Consider the following 27445-nt stretch of genomic DNA (forward strand, 5'->3'; position numbering starts at 1 on the left):
CGCACACACCCTCCCCGCGCAGCCAATGGGCGTGCGCACGTCACTGACCCGGAGGCCCGCGGGCCGGCAGCCCCTCAATAAGCCACATTGTTGCATGAAACTCCGGCGCAGGAGTCCCGGGCCGCCGCTGGCAACATCGTGTCACCCAGCTAAGAAAATCCGCGGGCCGGAGCCACGCGCCTGTGAACCAGAGAGGTCCCACTGCCGGAGTGGAGCCGGGCTGCGATTCTTCTCAAGTTGAGCCTCAGTGATCCTGTGGCCGAAGTTAGCGCCTTGACGTGGGAAAACCGGACACGCCGCCAGGAGAGAACTGAGGCGCCTGGTAGCAGTTGTGACACCAAAATCCCGTCTCTGGAGACCCGCGCCCTCCGCCAGCCGGGCGCACCCTAGCCGTTAGCCCTCTTTGTGCGTCGTTCGGACTCCCAGCTCCCGGCCCGGCAGCCGAGCCCCAGCACAAAGCAGTCGGACCGCGCCACCCGCCTCCCCGCTCGCGCCCCCGTTTCGGTTTCCCAACTCTGCGCCGTCGGGCCGCGGCAGAATGATTGCCTCGCATCTGCTCGCCTACTTCTTCACGGAGCTCAACCATGACCAAGTGCAGAAGGTAAGTCAGCGCGGGCGGGGCGGCAGGCTGGGCTCCGGCAAAGTGGCGTGGCCTCCAGGAGTCTTTTCCTCGACCCTGCGGGGACCTGCTCCCTCCCTACTCGGGGCCCGGGACGCGGAAAAAGTTTGGGCAGCCGGGACACTCCTGGGCGCCAGGAGCCACGTCCGCTAGGCACGGCCGGCGAGTGCGCGCGGGCGAGGAGCCGGGGTCGCGCTCCGCCTGGCGCTCTCCCTCCCTGAGCTCCCGCACGCGCTCACGCTCTCTCCCCCAACCCCTTTTTCCCTGTTACTGGAGGGGCGGGTAACCCCGCAGGTACTCAGGGATTGCTGCGCCCATGTGGGAGGGAGCCCCCTTCTGCAGCGCGAGTTCCGGCGAGAGCACGTGGAGAGAATCGTGGCTGCTGGAGGCTGCTCCGCTGCCGCGTGGGGCCGCCGGTGGCAGTCTGCGCTCGCGGACCGCCTGTAGGAGACCAGCGGTTCCCTTCTCCTTCCCTGCGGCCCTGCGGGGGTGGGCTTGGGGAGAAGCTGACCCGGGAAGGAGTAGGAAAGGGGCAGAGGAACTCCGCCCGCCGCGCCCCCTCCCCGGAACTTTGGCGCCCGGAACTGAGGCTCGGCGAGGGGCGTCCCCCATCAACCCCCGCCCCCCCAAATCAACCTCGGGACCGCCCAGCCTCGTGTCCTCAGGGCCTGCCTCCGAGTCTCAGGGGAGGACTTTGGTTGTTACTTTCTGGTTTGCCCCAGAAGTTACTCGGAGAGGGCCAACTCTACGCGTTCCTGGATTACTTGAGATTTGTGCCTTCCGAAAATGAGCTTTTTTTCCCCTTAGGCCTCGACCTGTCTGTGCCCACCTCGCTCTCTGCAGCTCCCTACGGCTGAGCGCTCGCCCCGGCCGGCTCATTTACATAAGAAAGAGCCTCAGGCCAAGCAGAGAATCTCTCATTCCCCGCCTCAGGGCATGGGGGTGGGGATGGGGCCGGGCAGGGCCAGGGGCGCCCTCAGAATTGAGTTTCTGAAATGCCTGGGATTAGGGGATTGGCTCCTGGCCCGGGCCTGGGCTACGATTTGAGGTAGGGGACAAGTTGGGAAGGGATTAGCGGGAGGGAGGTTGTTTTAGAGCTGTGAGGCAACTGTGCGTTGCTCAGTTACATACTTGAAATTTCAGTGTCTGACGGGAACATATTTTTGGGAAAATGTCTTGCTTTTATCGTTCTGTACGACAACCTGCTCATATTCCCATTCTGGCGGTCCCGAGGGCATAGGAGGCAGGCATATTAATGTAGCGATGGCGCGTGAACCTCCGAGAAAAGCAGGAGTTACCCAGCCCCAAGTCTGGAGGAGCGAGCAGAGGCGGTTGGTTTACTTGGGTTTTACTGTTTGTAAATGGCTGTTATTCTCTAATTCCTGGGATGTGGCTCTGCACCTTGATTCAGTTTACTTAAAAACGTGCATTTGAGCTGGCAGGATCTTGGTAACTTCTCAACTTCCAAGAACTCTTGGGGAAGGTTATCATCTCTTGGTAAGTCCTAAAATACACAGTGAAGCATCCTTAATCCCAGGGAGTTCTCCTTTGGGGATTACCCCAGGACATTTGAATCCTTGCATAAATGTACTCAAACCAGAGGAGGGCACTAGGACTGGAACCCCGTTGGAGTTATACCACTCTCAATCTTGGAATGGGGGTCATCTGTCTGCTCCCAGAGTGGAACGGGAATTAGCGAGGGTATCTGGAAATGAGTTGTAATCCCTGTCTTGTGGTTTATTAACTATAGCACCCTGAGCCTCTTTGGACAGCCTGTTCGTTTCTTTTTGTAAAATGCAATAATAACAGTAGATTTGTCCACTTATGGAGTTGCGATGATTAAGCACTGCAGTGTGCAACTGTCATTCCTGTAGGCTTCTTTTCCCCACCCTTGCAGCCACCTGTCAGTTTCAGAAGTGTCCGAGGACCTTTGGGTGTATTTCCTCTAAACTACCAATGGGGGCAGAATTGAATCAGGCCTTTAACTCAGTAGGTGTCAGAACCTGGGATTTGACTCCCAGCTTAGTGGCAGTTACATAGAAAGCAGAGAAAAACTCAGAGAGTATCTTGGAACCATCTTTCTGAGCTGCCGTTGGAAAGAAGAATTAAGAGGGAAGACTGAAAATTTAGTATAACTTTAGAGTCTTTTGAAAAGACCTTTTGATTTGGACCCTTCTGAAATCTCCTTCTGATAAGATATTCTGGGTTGTAGTGTGAGGACAAGGAAGGCTTGGGTTCACCTGCCCAATGAGGTCACTCGTCATATCCTGATGGACAAGCCCAGTGTTTTGGGGCATGAGAGATGAGAATAAGGGTTATTTGCTCACTTTTGCCAGTTGACACTTTGGAACTCAGGAGTGACTGCAGAGCACCTACTATGTACCTGGCACTGTTCTAAGCTCTTTAGGTATGTCAGCTTGTTAACATTCAAATCAATCCCATGAGGTAAAGACTGATTGTTATTAGCATCCCTGTTTAACTGAGGCCAAGGGGTAACTTGCCCAAGGTCACCAGCTTTTCTGTACGAGCTGGGAACTGAAACCATGCATTTGGCTTTAGAGCACCATGCTCTTGAGCACGTACTCGCCTGTCTCTGGGGAACGTGAGCGGGCTCCTGGCATGGGCCTGTGCCCACACCCACTCCTGGCTGCTGGTAGCACCCCCACCCATCATGACCACAGGTGGAACTAGCTCTTCTGTTGGTTTGATAAGTGGCACCAGTACCCTCTGGCAATTCCAGCTGAGAGTCCTGGATTCATTTTCATCAACTCTCTAACTTTGTTAACTGGTCTCTGGGTTACCTTGGAGGCCTCCTAAGGGTGTCCCTAAAACTCTGGAGCCAGACTGGATCATTTCGGGAGCCCTCTATAGCTCTTCATTGCCTCTCGCTTCTACCCCCCAGCTCAGCCTCATCTTCCTCTCCATGCTTTCATTCCTCTGTCTTGCCTGTTCACACTGGGTCCTTTTGCCCTTGCCATTTTTGTGGCCCTGAACTCTGCTTGGCTTCTTTCCACTTAACCCCTTCCGGCTCAAATGCGGTTTCCTCTCTTAATTTTCTTTCTGCCTCCTTCTCCGGCTCCTGGGTGCCAACATTAGTGTGTTTGAACCTTGCATGACATTTGTTTCATTCCACCATCTGTTAGAGTTGGTGGTTTTCGGTTCGGGTTCCTTCTTCAGGGCAGGGAGAATCTCGGCTGTTAGGTTTGTTGCTGCCGTTCCTGGCCACTGGTGAGGTGCTCAGTGAGTACAAGAGTAAAGGAGGAGACCTTTCTGGAGAAAGAAGCTAAACCAGGGCTGCAGGAAGTGGAGGAGCTGGGCGCGGGCGGCTAGTCTTAGGCTAAAGGGATGGTATATGGGTGGACACTTAGAGGGAGGGACAGTTCTCAGCTATCTCTTCATCCAAAGCATGACCTGAGTCCAGTTCTGAGGAGGGAGAGAGAAAGGGAGGAGAGTTTCCTGTGCTTCAGCAATCAAGACTGTGTGTCCTCCCTGTGGACAGATAGAGGATTCTTTCTATTAATTGAGATAAGTTAGTATACAAGATGCAGGATTTTGTCTCTTAAGAATGGAGAATCAGGGTTAACCATAGAGAAAAAAATGAAGTATATACTCCTTCCTCTAGCCATTGACCAAATTGTTTTAATACACATAGACTGGTGACATTTGCACTGGAATCCTGTATAGACATAGTTCATGTAGACTCCTTGTTGTATGAGCAAGGGGTGATCTTCAATGCTGGGCTTGAGAGGAATATCTTGGAAGCGAAAAGATTTAACAGAGACCCCAAGAATCAAGAAAGCCAAGAATTTTAATGCTTGTACAGTGAGTGCAAGGCCCTCTGAGTGTGATGTGGGAGACAGAAACCCAGACACTTTTCAGTTGTCTAGAGAGATAAAGCTCCAGGAAGAGATAATTTATGGCCGCTAAGTCAAAAGAATGAATTACCATGAGTGGGGTGGGAGTTAGAGGCCTCAAGAAACCTTGGCACATTTTGGACACCTACTGTGTGCCATGAGTCCGCACGTATGGGATTAGACTATCAAGAGTAAATAGCTGATTAAAACTTTAATATTTTTGTCTGCGTTAACTTTGATTGGGCAAACTGACATTGACAGGTACAATTCACTCTATTTGTTCCATTTGTAACATCTTGTTAACCTAACTGTCCCTTTCTCTGCTCAGAAGACAACTGATGATAGTAGGAATACTTTGTAGCTTTCGTTAACCATCCATTTGTTTATATTGCCAAACTTCTAGGTCAGAGAGAGCTAAGAAGCACTTTTTGTGTGTGTGTGTGTGAGACAGAGTTTCACTCTGCCACCAGGCTGGAGTGCAGTGGTGCAATCTCAGATCACTTTAACCACCAGCTCCTGGGTTCAAGTGATTCTCCTGCCTCAGCCTCCTGAGTAGCTGGGACTACAGGCACGCACCACCACACTCAGCTAATTTTTGTATTTTTAGTAGAGATGGGGTTTCACCATGTTGACCAGGATGATCTCGATCTCTTGACCTCATGATCTGCCCACCTTGGACTCCCAAAGTGCTGGGATTACAGGCATGAGCCACCGCGCCTGGCATTTTTTTTCTTTTTTTTGAGATGGAGTCTTGCTCTGTTGCCCAGGCTGGAGTGCAGTGACGTGATCTCAGTTCACTGCAACCTCCACCTCCCAGGTTCACACCATTCTCCTGCCTCAGCCTCCTGAGTAGCTGGCGCCCGCCACCACACCCGGTTAATTTTTTTATATTTTTAGTAGAGACGGGGTTTTTCACTGTGTTAGCCAGGATGGTCCCAATCTCCTGACCTCGTGATCTGCCCACCTCAGCCTCCCAAAGTGCTGGGATTACAGGCGTGAGCCACTGTGCCCAGGCTTTTTTTAAACATCACTTTTCAAAGATGAACTTTTCCAGTACCCAGGGGAGTTTGGGGCAATTGGAGGTCTTTTTCCAGGGGGAATCAGAGCAACACAAACCACAGTTGGCAGTGGGAGTAAGGAGATCTGATAATTGAAAGACCTTGGAGCCCCAGAAAACTGGCTTCCTTTGTTCAGATACTTCCGGTTTAAAAAACCAAATCTTGATAAGAGGTTCCTCATTATCTATCGTCGTTGAGCTTTGAAGTCAGCAGGTTTGGTTTGTTTTCCAACACTGTATGTTGACTGTCTTTGCCTTTTCAAAGCTGTGGGGGTTGGGGTGTGGCAAATTAAATCCCACAGCTCACTGGACACGTCTTCATATCACACTCTGTGGATCACACATCATTCTTTGCGCTGGAGTGGCTCTTTCTGCTTATCTCTAAAACAGTTTTCTCAGCCTTGGTGCTATTGACATTTTGGGACAGATACTTTTTTGGTGAGGGGCTATCCCAGCCTATCATAAAGAGCAAGAATGTCCACCTTACTCAGATTTCCAGAGACAAAGCCTATCTTTTAAAAATTCTTCATTTAGAGCAGTAGTTTTCAACTAGGAGTGATTTTGCCCCCCAGTGGACTTTGGCAGTGTCTGGAGACATTTTTGGTTGTCAAAACGGTTTGGGTGAGTGTGTGTTACATCTAGTAAGCAGAGGCAGGTTTGGATGAGTGTGTGTTACTGATATCTAGTAAGAGAGGCTAGGAATGTTGCTGAATATCCCACCATGCACAAGATAGCTCCCCACAACAAAAAATTACCTGGCCCAAAATGTCTACAGTGTCAAGTTTGAGAAACTGCTTTAGAAGAACATGGTCCATACCCGCCACCCCCTTCAGTTTTCAGGTGTATTGCTGATGGTCATACAGCAAGTTAGTAGCCCTAGTTGGGACCAGAGCCCTGAGTTCTCAACAGTGTGCCATGTCATGGGATGGTCATAGTGGGAAATGGGCTTCTACAAAAGATGAACTTAAGATGAGGTCTACAGTTCACAGCAGTCTGCAGATGCCCACAGTCCCTTGCTGGGGGGCAGGTTTTCAGGGGACAGGAGCTAGTTGCTGTTTCTGTATTCTCAACCAGAGAAATGTGGGCAATACAAGTGCTCCAGAAAGCCAGCAAAGCCAGCAAGAGAAGGCTGCTCAGTTGTCCTTGGGAGATGCTCACCCTGGTGCTGCTGGAGTTTCCATGGAGGCTGGGCATGAGCCAGGCTTTCCAACAAGGCAGACATGTGAGCTGGTGTAGTGGGAACTCAGAAGGCACTTGAGCCGGGGAGCAGAGGAGAGACGTCAGTGACATCCAATGAGGGACAGCCTGACAGTTACTGGGAGAGGCTGTTTGATGAGCTGGAGTCAGGCTCCCTGGGGTTGAACTCTGGCTGTCTGAATAACATGCAGTGTGAGCTTGGGTCAGTTATTCAACCTCTCTAGGCCTCAGTTTCTTTTCCTGATAAAATGTAAAGATTGTTTGGATAACACTTTAATATAGTATTTGTAAGAATGAAAGAGAAAGAGGTTAAAAAGTGTGAAGCTCTGAGAACTGTGCCTGACATATAGTCAATGCTTTACTTATTAAGTATTGGTACTTAACAATGGTTCAACTTAATGATTTTTGTTGACTTTACAGTAGTGCAAAAGTGATACGCATTCAGTAGAACTTGTACTTTCGTGTTCATATAACCATTGTTTTGCACTTTCAGTACAGTATTCAGTAAATTACATGAGATATTCAGCACTTTATTGTAAAATAAGCTTTGTGTTTGATGGTAGGTTAAGTGTATGAAATGCATTTTTGACTTACTAATCGAGACATAACCTCATTGTAAGTCGGAGCGTCTGTACATAATGAGAGACACAGTCTTAGATGTCCCACTGCACTGTCCGCCTGGACAGGAGCAAAAAGAGGCCCTGCTTTACCCTGGATAATTCTCAATAGCTTCTTTTAGAGTAAGTGGTTTTAGGTCCATTTGAGTCTCTGTCTGACATTGGATTGAATCAGAGGACAGAGAAGTCAGAAGGATGGAAAGTTCCTGAAGAAGGAACGTCAGAAGGATGGAAAGTCCGGAAGAAGGATGCGCCCACCCTGCTTCTTTGTAGAGGTTTCTAAAACCTTCTTTTTCCTGGGCTTAGGAGATCCATCCTTAAGCTCTTCCTCTAAATTGCTTTTCTTCTGGTCTTCTATGGAGGTGGCACTCCCATTCGAGGTTTCTGGGATGCCTGGGACATTGCGCCTCAGGTTGAAGCATCCTTGCGATGCCGCAGGAGACACAGCTGTGCTGAATGATCAGTGTTAGTTCCAGCTCCTTTTCACTGGAGAAGCCTAACCTCTCTCTCCCCAGTAACTAACCCAGAGAAGAGCAGAGGCTTCAGAGGGCAGTTGTGGAGGCTGCTTACTTGGGATTTCGTATTCTTGTGCTGTGGAGTTTGTCATTAAATACTTGTTCACTCATCCTCACATCTCTCCCAGACCCCAGCTTTCCACAGGGGAAATCATTTGCAGTGCCCTGTGCTGAAGAGTCACAGGACCCGCCATGATAGGTTTGGCCCCACCGACCCCTGGAATTTCACAGAAGGGAATGGCCATTCTCACATTCTTTCAGCAGATTGGGTGAGGTTCCCTGGGCATCCTGGGCTTTGGCAGACAGCTCTTTGCCTCTCATACAGCTGTTGAACTGAGCCCAGGGTGCCCTGGGTTCTTGATGAAGCCCAGGGGGATTCTGCATGTGGAACCCATATCCTCCATCCCACCTCTTGAACAGCTGTTGCCTTATCCACGTCAGGAGTCAGGAGTCTTGGCCCTGTTCTGGTGAACAGAGAATCTCATTTCCCCTAAAATGCTGCCCTCTTTTAGGGGTAGTCACTCATTTTGTTTGCAGATGGATCTCTAAGCATTTCCCGGACATTCTTTCCCGCCTTGGTTAAACCTTATCTCAGCATTAACCAGGAGAGTGAGTCAGGCTCTCAGAACCTGGCTCTGGAAGCCCTTGGGGCCCACCCACCTCCCGCCCACCCAGCCTTCCTGCCTTTCCACCATTTCTGCCCTGGATGCTTGGAGGTGGTCCATGTTCTTAAAAGGCCTTTTCCCAATCCCTTCCTTCTGGCATCTCCATATTGTCTGAAGGAATAAAGCCAGATGAACCATCTGACAGCTTTAATTAGGGTTAAATGAGGGCATTCGAAGCTGCCACTTTTCCTTCTTTCCCATTTGAGGGACTTCCTCTTCCTGTTTCCTGTTTCCTCCCAAATTTTTCTGTCTCAGTCCCCTCCACGAAGTCCTGTAGTCTCTTCCCATCAGCTCTATGTATAGTAACACAGGCCACCCTCAAGCTGCCCTCCAGGTAGGTCCTGTTATTATCTATTATTCAGATGAGGAGACCAGGCACAGAATAGGACAGTACCTTGCCCCCATGGCAAGTCAGAATCCAGACCCACACAGTCTGACTCCAGAGCCAGTGCCCTTAACCCCCAGCACAAAGCTGCAGGGACAACTAGAGACAGTCATTTATGTTTCAGTTTCATGGGATATGAGTCAGGTGTCAGCTGGGAAGGGACCTTTGGGACCACATAGTCTAAACAAATCCTTCATTTTACAGTTAAGGAAACCAGATATTGTGTACTAAGGGACCAGCCCAAGCTCACATAGGATAAGCCCCAGATCTGGAACCCAGTTTCTTGATCCCCATCATGTTTTTTTAAAACACCATTTGTGCAGCATGAACGCTTATCATTTTAGGTGTCAGTTTCCCAAGCTCAAAGGCAGGATTTACTTAGCTGTATCTAGGGGGCTGCCCTAATTAATTGTCCAAACTGAGCCGCTTTTTAGAATGGAAGAAAGCACTGTCAGTAGTAGTTATGCCGTGAGCACAGGTGTAAACTGAGATTGTCCTGGGTAAACAGGGAAGTGTGGGTACCTTGCCTGTGGTGGGTGCGATCTTGGGGTGGATGGGGCAGACTGGGACAGACCCAGAGGCATTTGGTCCAGCAAGTGGACCGCTGGCAGCAGACAGGAGTGGGGAGTTCAGATGCCACTGTGGAACAAGAGGCTCAGAGGCAGATTCTCGTCCCTGGCCTGGGGCTGTCGAGGGGTAGGCGGAGTCTGACTTCTAGGGGACCTAGCATCCTAGGCAGGGCAGACAGGTAGACTGGGAGGAAACCATGCTGCTGCGGGGATCCCATGCAGTGTGGCGCAGGCCTGAAGAGCAAGGTCCGACATAGAGCACCTGGTCAGTCAGGAGCAGCCAGCTCTTCCCCTTCACCAAGTTACTTTTCCAACTTTTCTCTTTGGTGTTCCCATAGCCCCTTGTGTGTAACTATAACAAAGGTTTCTTGAGCACCTATTATATCTCTAGTATTGAGATAGCTGCTGCTATGACTGGAGAGAGGCCATTTGTGCTGGGCTATGGAGGGTAAGTGGGAGTTTGTTAGTTAGACAAGGGGAGGGGACATTCTGGGCAGTGAGGCCAACACACACACATTTCTAACCAAGACAAACACTCCTCAGATTCACATTGATGTATGTGATTTAAGTGATTGTAAATCCATGTTTTATTACTGTAAAAGAAGCTGCCCATTGCTCTGCCCTTCCCGTCAGTTTGTAATTACTTATTAATGTATCTGTCTCCTGCCAATAGACTGAGCCCCTTGCTGGCAGAGGCCGGTGTCTCCTTTATACCAGTATCCTCAGTGCCCAGCCCTGGCATGCTCAACTTGGCGCTCAGTCAATATCTGTTGGCAGGTGAACTGTGCCAGGGTCACGTGCATCTGGGACATAAGCCCCCTGCTGCCCCGCAGTTGGAGCAGAATGTCTGAGGACAGGAGGACCCCGGACTGGGTGTCCCAAATGTCCATCTCCTAGACCCTGGACAGGTGCTGCTGCTTAAGGTCTGTCTGGCTGTAACTTGATGCAGCTGAGAGTGAGTGAGAACTGGAAGAACAGGAAGTCCTGTGACTCACAACACTGCAACAGGATCCTGGAGGAGTGGCTCGTATGCCTCCCTGGTCAGCTCTGCGCTTACCTGCCGCCCCGGGCTTGTGAGTCTGCAGTGTGTCAGAGCTGGCATTGGCCTGAGGTGGCATGGCTGCCCTGGCGAGGATAAGTTCCTTGTCCCATCTGAAGAAGTGGCATAGCAGATCTGTCAGTTTCGGTCAGTGGGCTTTCAGAGACTTACAGAATCCATGTTCTGCCGTGTGTCTTCCCCCGGCTCATCTTTTTTTTTCTTTTTATCAGAAACATCTCGCCCTGCTCTGGCAACTTTGTAGAATAAACTTGCTGCTCTTTGTACAGCCTCAGCCTTTCCAGGAGGAGTCTGTGAGGGCATTATTATTAATGAGGTCACTGACAGCAGTTGCCTGGCTTTCCCAGGATGGGCGCACCTGTGCCCTAGGTTAGGGCACTCAGCTGGTCACTGGATGCTATAGGCCTTACAGGGACTAGGCCTGTGATTTGGGGACGCTTCTCCAAGCCTTGGTTTCCTTGTCAGAGATTTGTGGTAAAACACTGGCAAAGGAATAATGCAAAAATATGAAATTCTTTTGAAATTCAGTTGCAAGCATGTGTCAGCACGGGGTCACTGGAAGTGTTTGTGTGGCCAGATTTAAATGATGGGTCTCTCTTTGTTTGGCCTCTTTTGACCTCTTTAATCTTCTTTGGCTCGTTGACCGTGTATAGTGGGTAAACTAGGGCCAAGTCAGTGCCACCTGCCTTTTTTTCTTCCAGCGTCTTTTGAATTGAAGTATAATGCACATGGGAAACTGAACGTAGCGAGTAACCACATCCAGATCCAGTAACAGATCATTACCTGAACCAGCCCCACATTGTCCTACCCACCACCACCAAGTGTAATCACCATTCTGACTAACAGCATAGGTCTGTTTTTGTACTTAATATAAATAGACTCATGCAGGATATAAAAGATGCCTTTTGTGTCTGGCATTTTTCACCCAGCATTTTACTGTATTTTGAGATTCACCTATGTGGTTGCATATGGTGGTAGGTGGTGCATTCTTGTTGCTGTATACTATCTCTTGCACCACTCTGGCTTGTTTGTTTGTTTTTAAGAGACAGGGTCTTGCACTGTTGCCCAGGCTGGAGTGCAGTGGTGTGATCATGACTCACTACAGCTTTGGCCTCCTGGCTTCAAATGATCCTCCCACCTCAGCCTCCCAAAGAATTAGGATTACTGGTGTGAGCCACTGTGCCCATCCCACCACCCTGTTTCAACTGTGGTTGGTTTAAAGCAGACGAAAGTAGTCATAATAAGGCCCCTGACTTCCAGAAGGTATGGTCCTTTCTAAGTTTCTGTCAAAGGGGCCAAATAGGAGTGTTGACCTAATATATAGATGACCTGATTGTATCTTCAGGACAAGAACATGCATGTTAAGAAAGGTGAAGTTCAATCAATTGGTCTTCTAGGGTCTAGAAGCTAAAAGGTAGGATTTTTAGCTGTGGTCATCTAGGGCTGCCTGGAGAGAGGGTTCTAGATAATCAATTAGAAATATCCCAAGACCGAAGAGTTGAAGTTCAGCTGTGCCACAGGCATCCTGCATCCTTTGCTTTGATGCTTCTATGCTTGCGGAGTAACTTCCTTATCCTATTTGATCACTTGAATTCAGCCCTCTACCTGGAGGGTGTGCCCCGTAGACACAAGTGATGAACATTTGCTTATTCATGTATTATGTATTTTCTGCTTGCTTACTAAAAGGATTTGGTGATTTGGTTCAGCTTTCAGTAAAAAGATTTCTAGAACAAGAGTCATCAAACTGGCAGAGATGATTACTGAAAAACTTGACAGGCCTGGTGTGGTGGCTCATGCTTGTAATCCCAGCACTTTGGGAGGCCAAGGTGGAAGGATTGTTTAAGGCCAGGAGTTTGAGACCTGTCTGGACAACACAGTGAGACTCTGTATCTACAGAAAAAATAAAATTAAAAAATCAGCTGGGTACAAGGGTGCATACCTACAGTCTTAGCTACTTGGGAAGCTGCAGTGGAAGGATCACGAGCCCAGGAGTTTGAGGCTGCAGCCTAGGAGTTTGAGGCTGCAGTGAACCATGATTGCATCACTGCACTCCAGCCTGGGCAACAGAGCAAGACTCTGTCTCTAAAGTTAAACAAACTTGACGGAGCTCCAAGCTTCCTGACAGTCAAGGCAAAAAGGATAGCTCTCTTTGAGTCAGTCATTTTCATCCCATCGGCCTATAACAGGAAGCACAGTGTGTCTGGGCGGCCAGACTTTCTCCTGACACTAAACCCTACTGGGGACTGAATGGCTAGGGAAGCGTTAGTGAAAGACACAGCAGCTTTACACGGTGCAGTGGTCTGTATAGTCTTTCCTGTGAGCCCTTGATTAAAAGTGATAGAATTAAACCTGTGAAGCATTTCCTGGGGAGCTAATATAAGGTTGTAAAGGTGAGGAGCTTTCTGTTCTTGGAATTGGTAATTTCCCAGGGTCTTGGGGGCTTGTCCATGCCTCCTGAGCCTTTTCACACTGCTGTCTCTAAGTCAGCATTTATCTGCTGAGATGGCTGAGCTCCAAAACTACCCGCTTTGATTGCCGGTCTCTCAGGCCACTTAAATGATTGCCGGTCTCTCAGGCCACTTAAATCTGTGACCCTTCCCATGGGCTGCCTTGTATTGTGCCTGACATTCTTATCTGACAAGATTTATCTCTCCACGCATTCTAGAGACACTCATTGGTCTATAATATGAGCCAACTTCTTTGGTATAAAGTCCTAGAGAGCAGAGCTGTTGATTTCTTAAAATTTTTAAAAATTATAAAAAAAATTAATCACAAAATTTACCATTTTAACCATTTTAAGTGTATAATTTAGTGGCATTAAGTGTATCATTCACATTGCTGTGCAACTACCACCACTATTCATTTCCAGAATTTCTTATAAAATTATGTTTCTGTACACTGTAGTGCTTTGTATATAATAGCTGTTCCATAAATGCCATAACATGGAAGATGTTAGGTTTGCAACAGTAGTCAGATTCAGGGATTGAATGATATGGATCTTACAGACTCAGACATTGAAATTTAAGGTTTCGTTTCTTCTACACTTCCCTTTTAAACCCCTTAAGGCACTCAAGGTAGGATCTGTAGTACTTTATATGAAAACTGTCAAAATTGGAATATTGCTGTCTTCTGGATGTAAATAATATGATCAAGGCCAGGTTCCCACAGGGACCAGATGGGGTGGGCTCAGGATCCAGGCAATGGCACCAATCTTTCATTGCATTGGGCCTGCAGAATGAGATGGGTGCTTCTGGACCAGAAGGGTTGACATTCATCCGGGTGATCCATATTCTAGTTTCAACTGTGTGACCTGGGTTGAGGCTGCTCCTCGATGGGCCTTGGTTTCTCTGAGATCCCTTTCTTGCACTCACCTCCAGGCCATTCCTGAGCTCCTCCATACCTGGCCAGGACTGTGTCTGGCCCACCCTGCCCACTGCATACTTCAAAGTGGAGCCTCCATGAGTGTCCTCTTTTGTTCTCTCCATTCCTTGCTTTCTGACAGTGACACAATTTCCTCTCCTTTTTTAAGTGCTGGTCTGGAAGAAAATGCAGGTACTTAAGGGGATGGGTGTTAATGGCTTCCCATTTTGGATATTATCTTAATTCCTAGAGAGTATGGGGTTAATTTCTCTTTAGGGCTTACCCTGACACCATCCCCAATTCTGTAGAGGAAGCGGGCATGTCAGACTGGTATGTTATGGGAAAAACTGAAACTGACCAAAATTACCCAATGAGGAAGCTCTAATCTAACCCTTGCTGAAGAGATATCAACTAACAGTGCTATCTCTTTCTGTCTAACACACGCCCTCTCTTCCTGGGCTGGCAGGTTGGCAGACGGGAAGGTAACCCGTTCCTCAGCCAGGCTTTGCTCTGGCCTGCCTCTGATTCCCCAGCCTGGAATGCCCCCTCCCCCTTTCCTTCTCTCTCCCAGATAGAGATTTAAAGAGAAACAGCCTTGTCCACGCCTATCACAGAAAGAGAAGGAATAGTTTGGGGAAACAGCCTCTGCTTTGTGACTAAGGAGGGTTGAGAAATGTCTGATTGCCTGAAGGTGCCCCTGGGTGGAGAGAAGCCTTAGAAGAAAGAAGGGGTGGAAGGAAAGGGGAGGGTGATAGAGAACTCGTTTGTCCCCACAGTTATGCTTATGACTATCGTGTGGGGCTTTGTGGAGACGAAACTGAGGTTCAGATTAAGAGTGAGTCCTCTAATGTCGCACAACCTCTAATGAACGCCACCACTAGGATTTGCATACTGGTGTTTCTGATGCCAGAGCACTCCTGTCACCACCACAAGCTACAAATCGAGGGTTGACCTGAATGAGTCTGCTTTGATAGTTTCCAGAAACTTACATCTCTTAACAACAAATGTAGGGTTTGTCTTCCCAACTCCCAGCAGTCTGGATCAACACAGGATTACTTCACAGGGACACAGCTGGCCTAATATCTTAACCACTGATTCTCAAAGATCCCAGGTAGAAAAGTGGTATGCAGAGTTGATCAGAACAGGGCCAACCACGAGCACATTATTGGCATATTGGAAACCCGCCAGAAGAGAGGGGAAAGTGTTTGAGCCCCAGCCCTCGAGGTGTCATTTGGTTAGTCTGGAATGGATCCTTGGAATTCTTACTGTTTTTTTTTGAAAGCTCCTCTTGTGATTCTGATGTGCAGCAAGTTTGGAAACTCTTATCACAAGTGACAGGATGGAGATTAGGCAGAAGTATCAGAAAGCAGATTTATCTTTGATTGAGGAAACTTTGAAACAAGTAGAGCTGTTCAATAATGGAATTGAGAGAAATAGTGCGCCTCTCAGGATTGGAAGTATTCAAACCTCGGCTGGATGACTAGGTGGAGAGAGACAAACTAGATAAACTCGAATACTATGTTTAGTGGGATTTTTGAACTAGTTACCCTAAGGGCCTTTCCTTTCTAAGGGTGAATACTTTTAAGCTGCATTCCCACTGCTGTGTGTACATCTGCTATCACCTGCTTGGCTTTCTCCCTTGACATTGGGCCTGGTGCTCCTTCCAATGATGGCACTGTGGGTGAAAGTTGGCAAGATTCTGAAAATTGCATTCATCTCCTTCCCAATCCAGGAAAATCATCTTTGTATGGTGGCTGCTTCTTGTTTCTGACTTCCGCTTCCCTTGGCTACCAACACAGCAGTGCCCACCAACACAGCAATGCCTACCAGGGCTGGGTGGGCTCCACTGGTGTGTTTAGGAAGCTGTGACATTAAGTGATTAATTATTAATTATCCCTTCCTGAGTGGCCCCAATAAGCTGAGTGAACACATCATCATGCCCTGGTGCCATCTATTCTCAAGTTTTGATAGTTCAAACAGCTCCGATGTGAAAGAGGGAAAGTTTGGGCCAAGCTACTGGCCTGGACATTTTTCACTGTTTCATATCCTCTCTCTTAGTCTCCTCATGCGATGGAGAGGAAACTAAGGTCCCAGGGTCATCCGAGAAACCACAGGGCAGGCAGGGAGTGCCCAGCTACACTAAGAGGGGCCCACAGGACAGGCGAGGGTGGCTGTCCTGAGGGTCTGGCATTGGGGCCAGAGAGACCTCTGTGGAATCCCAGTTCTGCCCCTCATCACCCAAGTGATCTATAAAATGGGGGTACAGAAGTTTTACAAAGATAATGGAGAACAGGTCAGTAAAGCCGGAGGATGGTGCCTGACAGGTGAGAAATGCTTGAGGAATGTTTAGCCGCTGTAACTATCACCACTACTGTTTTCATCTGTCATTGAACACGTGGAAGATGGTTATCTATGGGACAAAAGGCAAGGTGGATAAAGGGTGACCATTTAATTTGATTCTTCGAGGGTTAAGGATGAGAAGTGTCTGACTGGATTTCCAACAAGTCTTGAAGCAGTTTAAACATCGAAGATAAACTAAGATTGGCTGCTATAGAATTAACTCTTGTGTGTGCACAACCTCATGCTTCTGGACATGATGATGGGACCTTTTAATGAGGTGGTACAGGCTCAGCTTCTCAGTGCAGGAGCTCCTGCGCCCTTTGCAAACATCTGAAGCCTTCTATAGAGGGTGGAGTTGGCGGGGAGGTGGGGAGCATCAGTGAGGCTTCTGGGCCTTTCTTTGGGAAAGTAGTGAGGTGGGAGTGTCTTTGTCACGTGTCGCCCTCATGACAATGTTCAGAGACATGTCTGCTGCCCTCAACCTGCTCGGTCACCCCTGTGGGCCTCACTCTCCACTGTCTGCCGTTCAGGCCTGCATTGGGAGATGACTGGAATAGAAGATGGCCTTTTAATGGATATGGCCAGCCTGTATTCACTGCAATGCTGTTTGACCTGCATAGACCCTGCTGTATCCAGGCAGGTAGGAGGCAGTCATCTAGCAGAGTGGACAAAAGCACAGGCCAGCCAGACTGCTCTATCAAGCCAAGCATGGCCCCTCGTGTCTGTGTGACTTCCCCTTTCTGTAGAATAGAGGTGCTGACACTTCCTACCTCAGAGGGCTGTTCTAAGGATGAAATGAATAATGGGAGCAAACGTGGAGAATAGGATCTGGCGCAAAGCAGGAGCCACATGAGGGCTTGCCATTATTACAGTTGCTCATGAGTGCATCTCAGGCTTTTCCTGGATGTGGCCTCCCATTGGCCTCTGGTCTGGGTAGCCCCAGACTTTGTACATTAGCCCTGAGATGTGAAAGTTGTGAAGTAGCATTCCTGGGCCAGTCAATGTGTCACTGGATCTGGAGTGGGAGGACTCTGGGGTGGTCAGAGTTGCCCTTAAACTAGGGTCACTGGAGATGGCTAGAGACTTGTCTGACACGTCACCAAAAAGAAGGGGGCTTGTCTAGTGTCAGGCCGAAGCTGCACCCTTTGTCTTCCTGGGGAGCCTCAAATGTCCTTGTAGGGGAGGTCCAGGCCTCCTCAGGAGCACCATGGCTCCCAGATATTGTAGGAACTAGAGGTCAGGGACCCAGCTTGTGGGATGGAGGGTGGGGGGCTAGTGGCCCACAGCCCTGAAGGCTGAGGTAGATTCCAGGAGTTGGAAACAAGCTGGGCAATATAGCAAGACCCTGTCTCAATATAGCAAGACCCTGCCTCAATAATTAATAAATAAAAGATTAAACAAAACAAACAGACAAGTGAGAGTTATCTGATGCTTCTCATTCTCCTGGTTTAAATCTGGGAAAAGTTCATGGGAATTTATGTGGGAAACAGATTCAGTGAAAGAACTAGGGAGAGTTGCCTCCACCTGAGCACAGAGGGTGCATTATCATTTACATAGAGCCTCTCCATTGTGCCAGGTACCGTGCCAGCCTCCAGGTGTGCAAAGGTGAACAAGTAGACATTGTTCCTCTAGCCTTTGGTGTTTATGATTTGGACCCTAATAAATATTTAGTTCCAAATTGTGGATAGTCTTGTGAAGGGAAAAGCTCAAGTTCTTAGAATAACAGAGAGCCTGACTATTGTGATCTGGAGGATGAGAAGAGGCCTCTATGGAGAGAGGCCTGAAGGACTGGTAGCAGATTGGCGGGGCATATACCTGGAGGGCCTGTGTGCATGAGCTCCAAGGCAGGGATGGGCAAGTTGGGGAAGTTGGGGAACTGAACCAGGGAGAGAATCTACACAAAGAGTGCAGACCTTACCATAAGGTTAGGAGGTGGGGCCAGGCGCGGTGGCTCACCCCTTTGATCCCAGCACTTTGGGAGGCCGAGGCGGGTGGATTGCTTGAGTCCAGGAGTTTGAGACCAGCCTAGACAACATGGTGAAACCTTGTCTCTGCTGAAAAAAACAAAACAAAACAAAACAAAAAATTAGCTGGGTGTGGTGGCACACTGCTGTAATCCCAGCTACTTGGGAGGCTGAGGCACTAGAATTGCTTGAACTCGGGAGGCAGAGGTTGCAGTGAGCCGAGATTGCACCATTGCATTCCAGCCTGGGTAACAGGGTGAGACTCAGCCTCAAAAAAAAAAAAAAAAAAAAAAAAAAAGAAAAATCACACACACACAACAACAAAAAAATTAGCCAGACAAGGTGGCACGTGCCTGAAAGTCCCAGCTACTCAGGAGGCTGAGGTGGGAGGATCACCTGAAGCTGGCTGAGATCTCATCACTGCACTCCAGCCTGGACAACTGGAGCGACACCCTATTAAAAAAAAAAAAAAGATTAGGAGGTGGCTAGAGGCTCGATTAGGAGGTGGGGCCCTGAAAGGATTTTGAGCTTTGTTCCAACGGAAAGCCCTGAAAGCCAGGGATCAGCTGGCTTTCAGGCTGAGTCTGGCTGGGCATGGAAAGTGGATGGAAGAGGTAAAAGCCAAACTGGGGATTGTAGGAGTCCAGGAAAAAGGTGATGGCTACCCGGCCTAGGGTGAGGGGCAATGGGATTGATGTGACTGACCGTGTTAGGTACTGGGGGAACAAGAGATGAGGGTAATGAACCCTGGCTCCAGTGATGTTGTCACAGGCCTTCCGACTCAACCATTCTGAAAATAACTCTCCTCTGCCCTAATAGGCCTTTCCTCTGGTATGCACCAGTTCTTCAAAAATTAGGTCTATTTTTATAATTTTAATTTTTTTTTTTAAGACAAAGTCCTGTCAAATCGTTTGCTACTAATGGTCTTTAATAATAACTTTCTGTACATAACAGATTTTGTTCTTTTGAAGGGCTGAGTAGTGTTCCATGACATAGACCTGTGCCATAATTTATTTAACCAATGGCTTTGCTCTTGTCTTCCTCCCCTTTCAGGTTGACCAGTATCTCTACCACATGCGCCTCTCTGATGAGACCCTCTTGGAGATCTCTAAGCGGTTCCGCAAGGAGATGGAGAAAGGGCTTGGAGCCACCACCCACCCCACTGCAGCAGTGAAGATGCTGCCCACCTTTGTGAGGTCCACTCCAGATGGGACAGGTGCGGCACCTGGGGGATGGCTCTAGCTGCTGCGTCACTCGGGGGTGATTTAGTTGGCTTTATTCAGGACCCAAATAACTCAAAAGCCTCAGAAACCAACCGTGGCTAAGGGAAACATCCAGGGAATTGAATGGAAGGCTGTGTGACGGATGGACAGGAAGCTTGGGAAAAACTTTGTTTAATCACCTTATTTGGATACAGAATCCTTTTTTTTTTGAGACGGAGTCTCACTCTGTCACCCAGGCTGGAGCTCAGTGGTTCGATCTCCATTAGCTAGGATGATCTTAATCTCCTGACCTCGCCCGCCTCGGCCTCCCAAAGTGCTGGGATTACAGGCGTGAGCCACCGCACCCAGCCCAGAATCCTTATTTTATGGTGCACCACCCAGCAAGTGATTTAATCAGGTAGGGGAAAAAGGATCATGGTGGAGATTCAAGTTGGAAAGGTTGGAAAGGTCCAGTGGATTAGGGCTAGATCACTGAAGGCCTTGAATGCAAGCCTAAAACGTTTAGTCTCTGCAGTAGCCTTGGGGAGTAAACGCAAGTTTTTCAGGAGTGTCTTGGTAACGTTACGTCTTTGGCAGTATAGGTAGAGTGGAGGGGGAGCGAGGCCCAACTGGTAGAACACAAGACATGGCCCTGGTGGGTGGTGGTGGGTGGGCAGAAAGAGGATTCAAGGGTGGGGCCTGGGTGTGGAGCCCAGCTGCCTGGGAATGGCAGCATCCCAGAGAAGGGGACCGAACAAAGTCGTGTCAGAGCTTTTATTTAATCCTCATAATAGGTGTCTCCATTTTAGAGATGAGGTGCTTGTGAGGCCCATGAGGGGTGAAGGGTGGCGGGTAGGTACTCACATCTGGAGGGCAGGAGAGAGAGCCCAAGGGGCAGCTGCCAGGGCAGAGGAAGAAGCAGGAAGCACAGTGTCCGAAAACCTAAGGGGGACGAGATCTCCAGGAAGCTGACAGGTCGCTGGTGAGGCATCTGCAGGGGCGTTGTTGGGAGGGGAGTTAGGGGCAGGGTGTGGGTCAGGGCCTGTGAATGCCAAGTGCCTGTGCTATTTCCAGCACACGTGTGTCCTTGAGGCTCATCTCCCTAAGTGCCTCTAGGGACCTGGTTTGTCTAATGAGACTGTATGGTTCCCAAAATAAGTGTTTGCTGAAGCCTTGGGACCCAGCCTGGACCCAGTGCTGAGGGTATGACCTTGTTTAGGATTGTTTCCTGAGTGTGTTTCTTGGCCCTTCAAAGAGACCCTCGAGGTGAGGGGCCTCTTATCTCTTCCATGTCCTCTAGATTGGCATGTTTACCTACCACTCCCTCTGACTGGAAACCACACCCATTTCTGAGATTGTTGTTTGACATTCAGATAAATGTACTCCTGAAGGCCAAGGCCTTGTCTTTATTTCACCCAGCACTAGCACTAAGTAAGTACCCTAAATCTTTTCTAAATACATATGGGCTAAGGACTCTTCTGGGCACCTCAATGTATTAACTCATTTACTTTTCAGAAACCTTCATGGTAAGTACAAATTTTATCCACAATTTATAGATGAGGAATTTGAGGCTCGAATGTCAAAAAGTCGTCCAAAATCATACAGCCAGTGAGAGGCCGAGTTAGGAATCAAGCTTGCGGAAGCCGAAGTTCAGGCGTCGGTACTACACATGATGCGTTCTATGTGTTCATGTATGTGTTAGCCTGTGCACTTGGTGCTGGAGCACACTGCAAATGCTCAACTAAAATTTTTTGGAATGGAGTTGGGACTGATTGTTTAGCCTGTATTATAGGCAGGTGAATTAAGTTTGTTGGGGAGAACTAATTATGGGGCAAGCTTTCAAAATTCTCATTGCTTTCCTGAAGCTGGAGGCACCAAGACCTCCCATGCACTTTGAAGCTTGCACTGTTTGCAGCACATACTGAAATGTCTTACTCACTGAAACAAAGGAAGTGGCTCCTGGAATAATGGAGACCAGATTGCAGGAAACCCATACCTAATCCCTCCCTCCCCATCTGCAGGGAGTCCATAGGTTAGCTCCTCACCTCCATACTCTCTGGGACTCAGCCTTTGTTTTTGTAAAGTAAAGAGGTTGGACCCAGCAGTTCCAGTCTGTTCTGCACATCTACTAGAACTAGTATGCTCGTCTATTTACACAAACACATCTGAGATCCTGTAATGGGAGATAAACCCTTGGTGTTCACTGGATGGTGTCTTAGTTCATTTTTGTGTTGCTGTAAAGTGGAACATATGTATATATAACAACTCAGCAATTCCACTTCCAACTATATGCCTTGAACAGACTCCTGTATGAATCCAAGGAGACATGGCCCAATAATGTTCATTACAGTGTTGCTTATAATGACAATGTATTAGAATTTTTTGTTTGTTTGTTTTAGGTGGAGTTTTGCTCTGTCACTCAGTGGTACGATCTCAGCTCACTGCAGCCTCTGCCCAGGTTCAATCGATTCTCCTGTCTCAACCTCCTGAGTAGCTGGGATTACAGGCACCCACCACCACACCCGGTTTCACACAGTGAAACACCGTCTCTACTATAATCCCACCTACTATAATCGCACCTATAATCCCAGCTACTTGGGAGGCTGAGGCAGACAGAATTGCCTGAACCCGGGAGATGGAGGTTGCCGTGAGCTGAGTTTGCGTCACTGCACTCCAGCCTGGGTGACAGAATGAGACTGTGTCTCAAAAAACAAACAAAAATAGATAAATTAAAAAAAAATAAAGTGGTCAGCATCAGGGCTTTCAAGTTTTGTTTTGTCAGTTAGGGGTATGAGTTATGGATTATGGCAGTGAAAATAGGTGACTCCTAAGTTGATACAGACTATCAAAAATGAAAATTCTCTGTTGTCAGCACCCTAGTGAAGTGCTGAGAGGAAAGGCCGAGGGGAAGTTGTGTTAGCGATTCCCTCCCATGTGGTCGCACACAGCCTGGGTGCCTGCCATTGCTGCTGGGGGTGAAACTGCATCCCTCTTCCACAGAAGGCTCGAGGCATTTGCTCCAGGGACACCTGTTCAGCGCCACCTTTCTCAGAACCTTCGTTTCTCAGCCTGTTCATGACTAGTATTACTTTTCAAATCTGAAAAATCAAACCCCAGATCTAGAGGAAGCCAATCTTTAAATCCATAGCTTTCTAACTTTTCTGGACTATATCTTCACATCAAGAAACACATGCATATAAATATTTATATGAAAGGAAATAAATTTGGGGACCAGAATTTATTCTGAAACATGATGAAGTTGGGTTTGTCTTCTAGTCTTTAAGAAGGTTGCTAGTCGGAACCTACTAAATGTTTTTTACCTTGCAGTTTGAAAGCCACTGCCTTAAATGATCCTTGGCCCAGTTTGGTTCTAGATTAGCATTTCATTTCTCGCTGGCATGAAATGTGTAGTTTCAGGACAGTGTGGGGTGAGAGGTGAGAATCAGAATTATACGTTCAAATGGGTTTGAATTCAAGCTGTGTGCTCCAGAGCAATTTATGCTGTGATCCTCTATTTCCCCATTTGTGAAAAGGGGAAACTTCATGGGTTTTCTGAGAATTAAGGGAGAATCAGATATGTGACTTTCTCACATACGCTACAAACACTCCTGCAGCCACAAACCACCACTGCAAAAGGCACGCTCATTGCCAAATTTACTAAGAAAAGGTATGTGAGTTAACCATCCTGGCTAACACAGTGAAACCCCATCTCTACTAAAAATACAAAAAATTAGCCAGGCATGGTGGTGGGCGGCTGAAGCAGGAAGAATGGTGTGAACCCGGGAGGCAGAGCTTGCAGTGAGCCGAGATCACGCCACTGCATTCCAGCCTGGGCCACAGAGCGAGTCTCCGTCTCAAAAAAAAAAAAAAAAAAAAAAAGAATTTATCTGATGAATTGACACCTGTTTAATACAACCTCCATCAGAAAAGGGAATGCTTATACACTGTTGGTGGGAATGTAAATAAGTACAGCCTCTATGGAAAACAATATTGACATTTCTCAAAGAACTGAGAATAGAACTACCATTCCATCCAGCAATCTCACTATTGAGTATCTACCCAAAGGAAAAGAAATCATACCAAAAAGACGCCTGCACTTATATGTTTATTACAGCACCATTCACAATAGCAAAGATGTGGAGTCAATGCCTATCAATGGACAGGTGATGGGATAAAGAAAATGTAGTATATATACATAATAGAATACTGTTCAGTCTTAAAATAGAATGAAATAATGTGTTTTGCAGCATCATGGATGGAACTGGAGGCTGTTATTTTAAGTGAAACAGCTCCAAAGCAGACAAATACTGCATGTTTTCACTTATAAGTGGGAGCTAAAAATGTCTCCACATGGACATAGAAAGTGGAATGATAGACAACGGAGACTTGGAAGGGTGAGGGTAGGAGGGTGGGGGCATGAGGGTAGGAGGGTGGGGGGCGCTGTGGATGATGAGAAATTACTTAACGGATACAGTGGGTGTTGGATACACTGAAAGCCCTAACTTCACCATTGTGCAGTATATCCATGTAACAAAATTAGACTTGTATCTCATAAATGTATACAACTAAAAAAAAAACCTCCATCAAGATAGAGAACATTACCATTACCCCAGAAAGTTACCTTGAGCCCCTTCCCAGTCAGTCCCTGTTCCTGACCCCCCAGAGGCAATCACATTCTATTTTCCACATATATCAGTGTTGCCTGTTCCAGAACTTCACATAAATCGACTCATACAGTATTTGTTTTTTATGCAAGTCTTCTTTTACTTTTCATAATGTGGGATTTATCTGTGTTGTGTCTATCAGTGTCTCGTTCCTTTTGGTTGCTGATTTCATAGTATGATTAGAATCTATGATATGAATATTGATGGACACCTGGGCAGTTTCCACTTTTTGACTATTTGAGTAAAGCTGCTATGGACATTATTGTACGAGCCTTTTTGTGGACACGTTTTTAGTTTCTTGTATAATCAACTAGGAATGGAATTACTGGATCATTCATAGAGTTTGGTATACGTTTAATTTTTAGAAAATTGCCAGACCTTTTCCCCAAATTGTTGAACCATTTATACTCCCACCAATAATGTATGAGAGCTCTGCCTGCTCCATATCCTCAACAGCATTTGTTGTCTGTATGCCCTTGTTTCTTTTTTTCAGTGGAGAGTTGATTAAAGAAAGCATTCATTTGTATTTGCCAGGAATCACACCATCTTGACCTCTCCGTAGGCAGCCCTAATCTGTGCCACGACCCTGCGTGGGACTGTGGTACCAGTCCTAACACAGTTCTGTCAGGGGCCCCACCACACATAGGGGCCACAGATAAGGGCCTGGCTTTCAGAGGACATTTCCATCTTAAAAGGGAATGCAGGGGCTGGGCACAGTGGCTTACACCTGTAATCCTAGCACTTTGGGAGGCCAAGGTGGGTGGATCACTTGAGGTCAGGACCAGCCTGGCCAACATGGTGAAACCCCCATCTCTACTGAAAATGCAAAAAATTAGCCAGTTGTGGTGGCGTGGGCCTGTAGTCCCAGCTACTCGGGGGGCTGAGGCAGGAGAATCTGGGAGGCAGAGGTTGCAGTGAGCTGAGATCATGCCGCTGCACTCCAGCCTGGGCGACAGAGTGAGACTCCGAAAAAAAAAAGGGAATGCAGGAAGAATTGATAGCATTTAATGAGCACCCATGGTGTCTGTACTAGGCCATTTACATAAATCTATTTTACTCTCTACAAAAACTTTACAAGAGAGTCATTCTCACTTTAAAAATGAGGCAACCAAGGCTAAAAAAGGATTGATGGTTGCCAAGGTCACCTGTGGTCAGACGGTGACAGTTGGGATGTAAGCATAGATAGTCCTGACTCCATGGCCATAAGATTCACAGTTTACATTGGCTTGTGCTGCTGAACAAAAGTTTCTAGGGAAAATCAGATGATTATCTTTTTAAATGGATCCTAAATACGAGTTGGCTTTGTATCATTCAAATAAGAAGCTCAAGTACAACCCAACTGAAAATGTGCCAGCCGCATGGTCTAACTTAGAAATGAAGTATCTTTGTGGTGTCTTTATCACCCTTGTCTTGGCAAGATCGTTTGGATATAACTATGCCTCATGAGACAGAGCGAGGGTAAAGGCAGTGTCAAATCGATCATGTGACTCTTCTTCACCTCTGAATTGTGAATTATTTTCACAGGTAAGTATACCTCCATCCTCTAGCCAGACTTAACCCCTCTAGAGAGCAGGGAACCATGATGCCGATGGTAACGGTGATGATGGTGATGATAAAAATTGTAGACATCGTAAGTGCCAGGTACTGTGCTAAACGCTGTGTTTGAGCTATCTCATTTCTTACAGTCATCCAATGGTAGGTATGCTGAACTCTACTTCACAGAAAAAGAAAATAGATTTGGAGCAGTTAGGCAACTTGCCCAAAGTCACATAGTGAGCAAGTGGCAGCATTGGGATTGGAACTCAGCCAGCTGAATTGCTAATGCCTGGGCTTTTAAGCACGCCACCAGTGGCACATTTTATGTACCTTCCATGCTGCTAGCACAATGTATGGATTCTTCTCTTACTAACCCAGGCCTAGCTGTTCAGTTCATTCAACAGTCCTCTCCGAGTCTTGGTCCTCTGTGCAGCAGCAGTGTGCTACGCTGCCTTGTGCCCTGCCTTTGAAGAGTGAAAGTTGTGCTGGGGAGATAAGGCCCATGTAGACAAAACAATTAGAGATATCGGGCCATATAATGCAAGCACATGATATGATAAAGGGAGACCGGGCTGGTGATACGTTGCATGGAAGCTGGTTAAACCAGAAAGAAGCCCTTATCTTGGTTGCTCTGCATTATATTAACTACTGTACAGCGGAGACATACATCCAGAGCTAGCACACAGCAAGTTAATTAGTGGACTTACGTAGTCCAGGCAATATAAATTGAAGATTGTACTGATAGATAGCCTCAGTACAGCAGATGGCACTTAACATTGTCAGGCGTTGTGCCAAATGCCTTCCACTTCCTTGCACTGAATCTTGACAAGGTGTGTGTGTGTATGTGTACATGTATATGTGTGTGTTTTCCTGTGTTCTCGTTCTGGGTTGTGGAGGGAGGTGCTGACTAGAAGGAGGTTATCATAACCCTTTTAAAACAGATGATGAAATCTGAGTGTCAGATTTCTAATAAATTGCCAAAAGCTACGTGGCTAATACATGTTAGAGTGGGATTTGACCCCAGGTCTGCCTGCCTAAAAAGCTGAACATGCTCAAAGCCTACACAATATTGAAACGTAATCGTGTTTTAACCCTTTGAAGAGTGGTTTCACATCTGTGGGGCTAATTACACCTCTCTGTGACTGGCACCTATTTTGAACTTAAGAAACACTTCCTGGGTAAAAAGAGCACCAGAGTGATGCTTTCCAAGAGGTGTCCTAGGAGCTTTGGGGTGCTAGTCATGTGTTTTACATGTTCCACGCCTCTCCCTTCAGTTGGAGCAGCTCTGTTTTTCTCTATTTTACGTTGTGGTATTTGGTCCACCAATTTTATTTGGAAATAAGCATTCTGTTGCGTTTGAAAACAAATGATGTAGAAGATCAGCTCACTCCATTCCTAGTCTGTACCAGACACCAGCATTAACTGTGATTCAATGCCTTTAATGACACGGAGTATTGAATACTTCTGTATGGCTGAGCTCTTGAATGGTGGCCGGCATTGCATTGTAATGGAGTAACTGGAATCCTGGGGGTTAAAAAGAGGCTGCCAGGTGTGGTAGTGATCATGGTGATTCTGGGTACATGGAAAATATGTGCCTTGAGACCTTGTGTCTTGCCTCATTACCTGCTTAGGACTTGGAGATGTATCTTTTTGGTCCTCGTTTCATTTGGAGTATATGCCATACATTCTCAGAGCAGTCCACTGTTGTGTGCTAGCAGGTGCTTGAAAACTAAAGGAAGAAAACAAGATCCCCTCAACCCAGAGTCACCCCATAGAGAATGATTGGAATGTTCAGTGCAGTTACCTGGGGCCACTGGAAGTGCTATTGTAGGGCAGGAAGGGCA

General features: G+C 47.4%; 1 protein-coding gene across 1 annotated transcript in view; it reads left to right on the forward strand.

The window, feature by feature from the left end:
- The first annotated feature begins 6 nt into the window (after nucleotides 1-6).
- HK2 (hexokinase 2) overlaps nucleotides 7-27445 on the forward strand; it is a 57083-nt gene continuing 29644 nt past the window's right edge. Inside the window, exons 1-2 of the mRNA XM_011987329.1 lie at nucleotides 7-601; nucleotides 19253-19415. Coding sequence (XP_011842719.1) covers nucleotides 539-601; nucleotides 19253-19415 — 226 coding nt within the window. The 5' untranslated portion in view covers nucleotides 7-538. The remainder of the gene's footprint in view (nucleotides 602-19252; nucleotides 19416-27445) is intronic.

Source organism: Mandrillus leucophaeus, unplaced genomic scaffold (genome assembly GCF_000951045.1).
Source record: "Mandrillus leucophaeus isolate KB7577 unplaced genomic scaffold, Mleu.le_1.0 Scaffold1083, whole genome shotgun sequence".
Lineage (NCBI taxonomy): Eukaryota > Metazoa > Chordata > Mammalia > Primates > Cercopithecidae > Mandrillus > Mandrillus leucophaeus.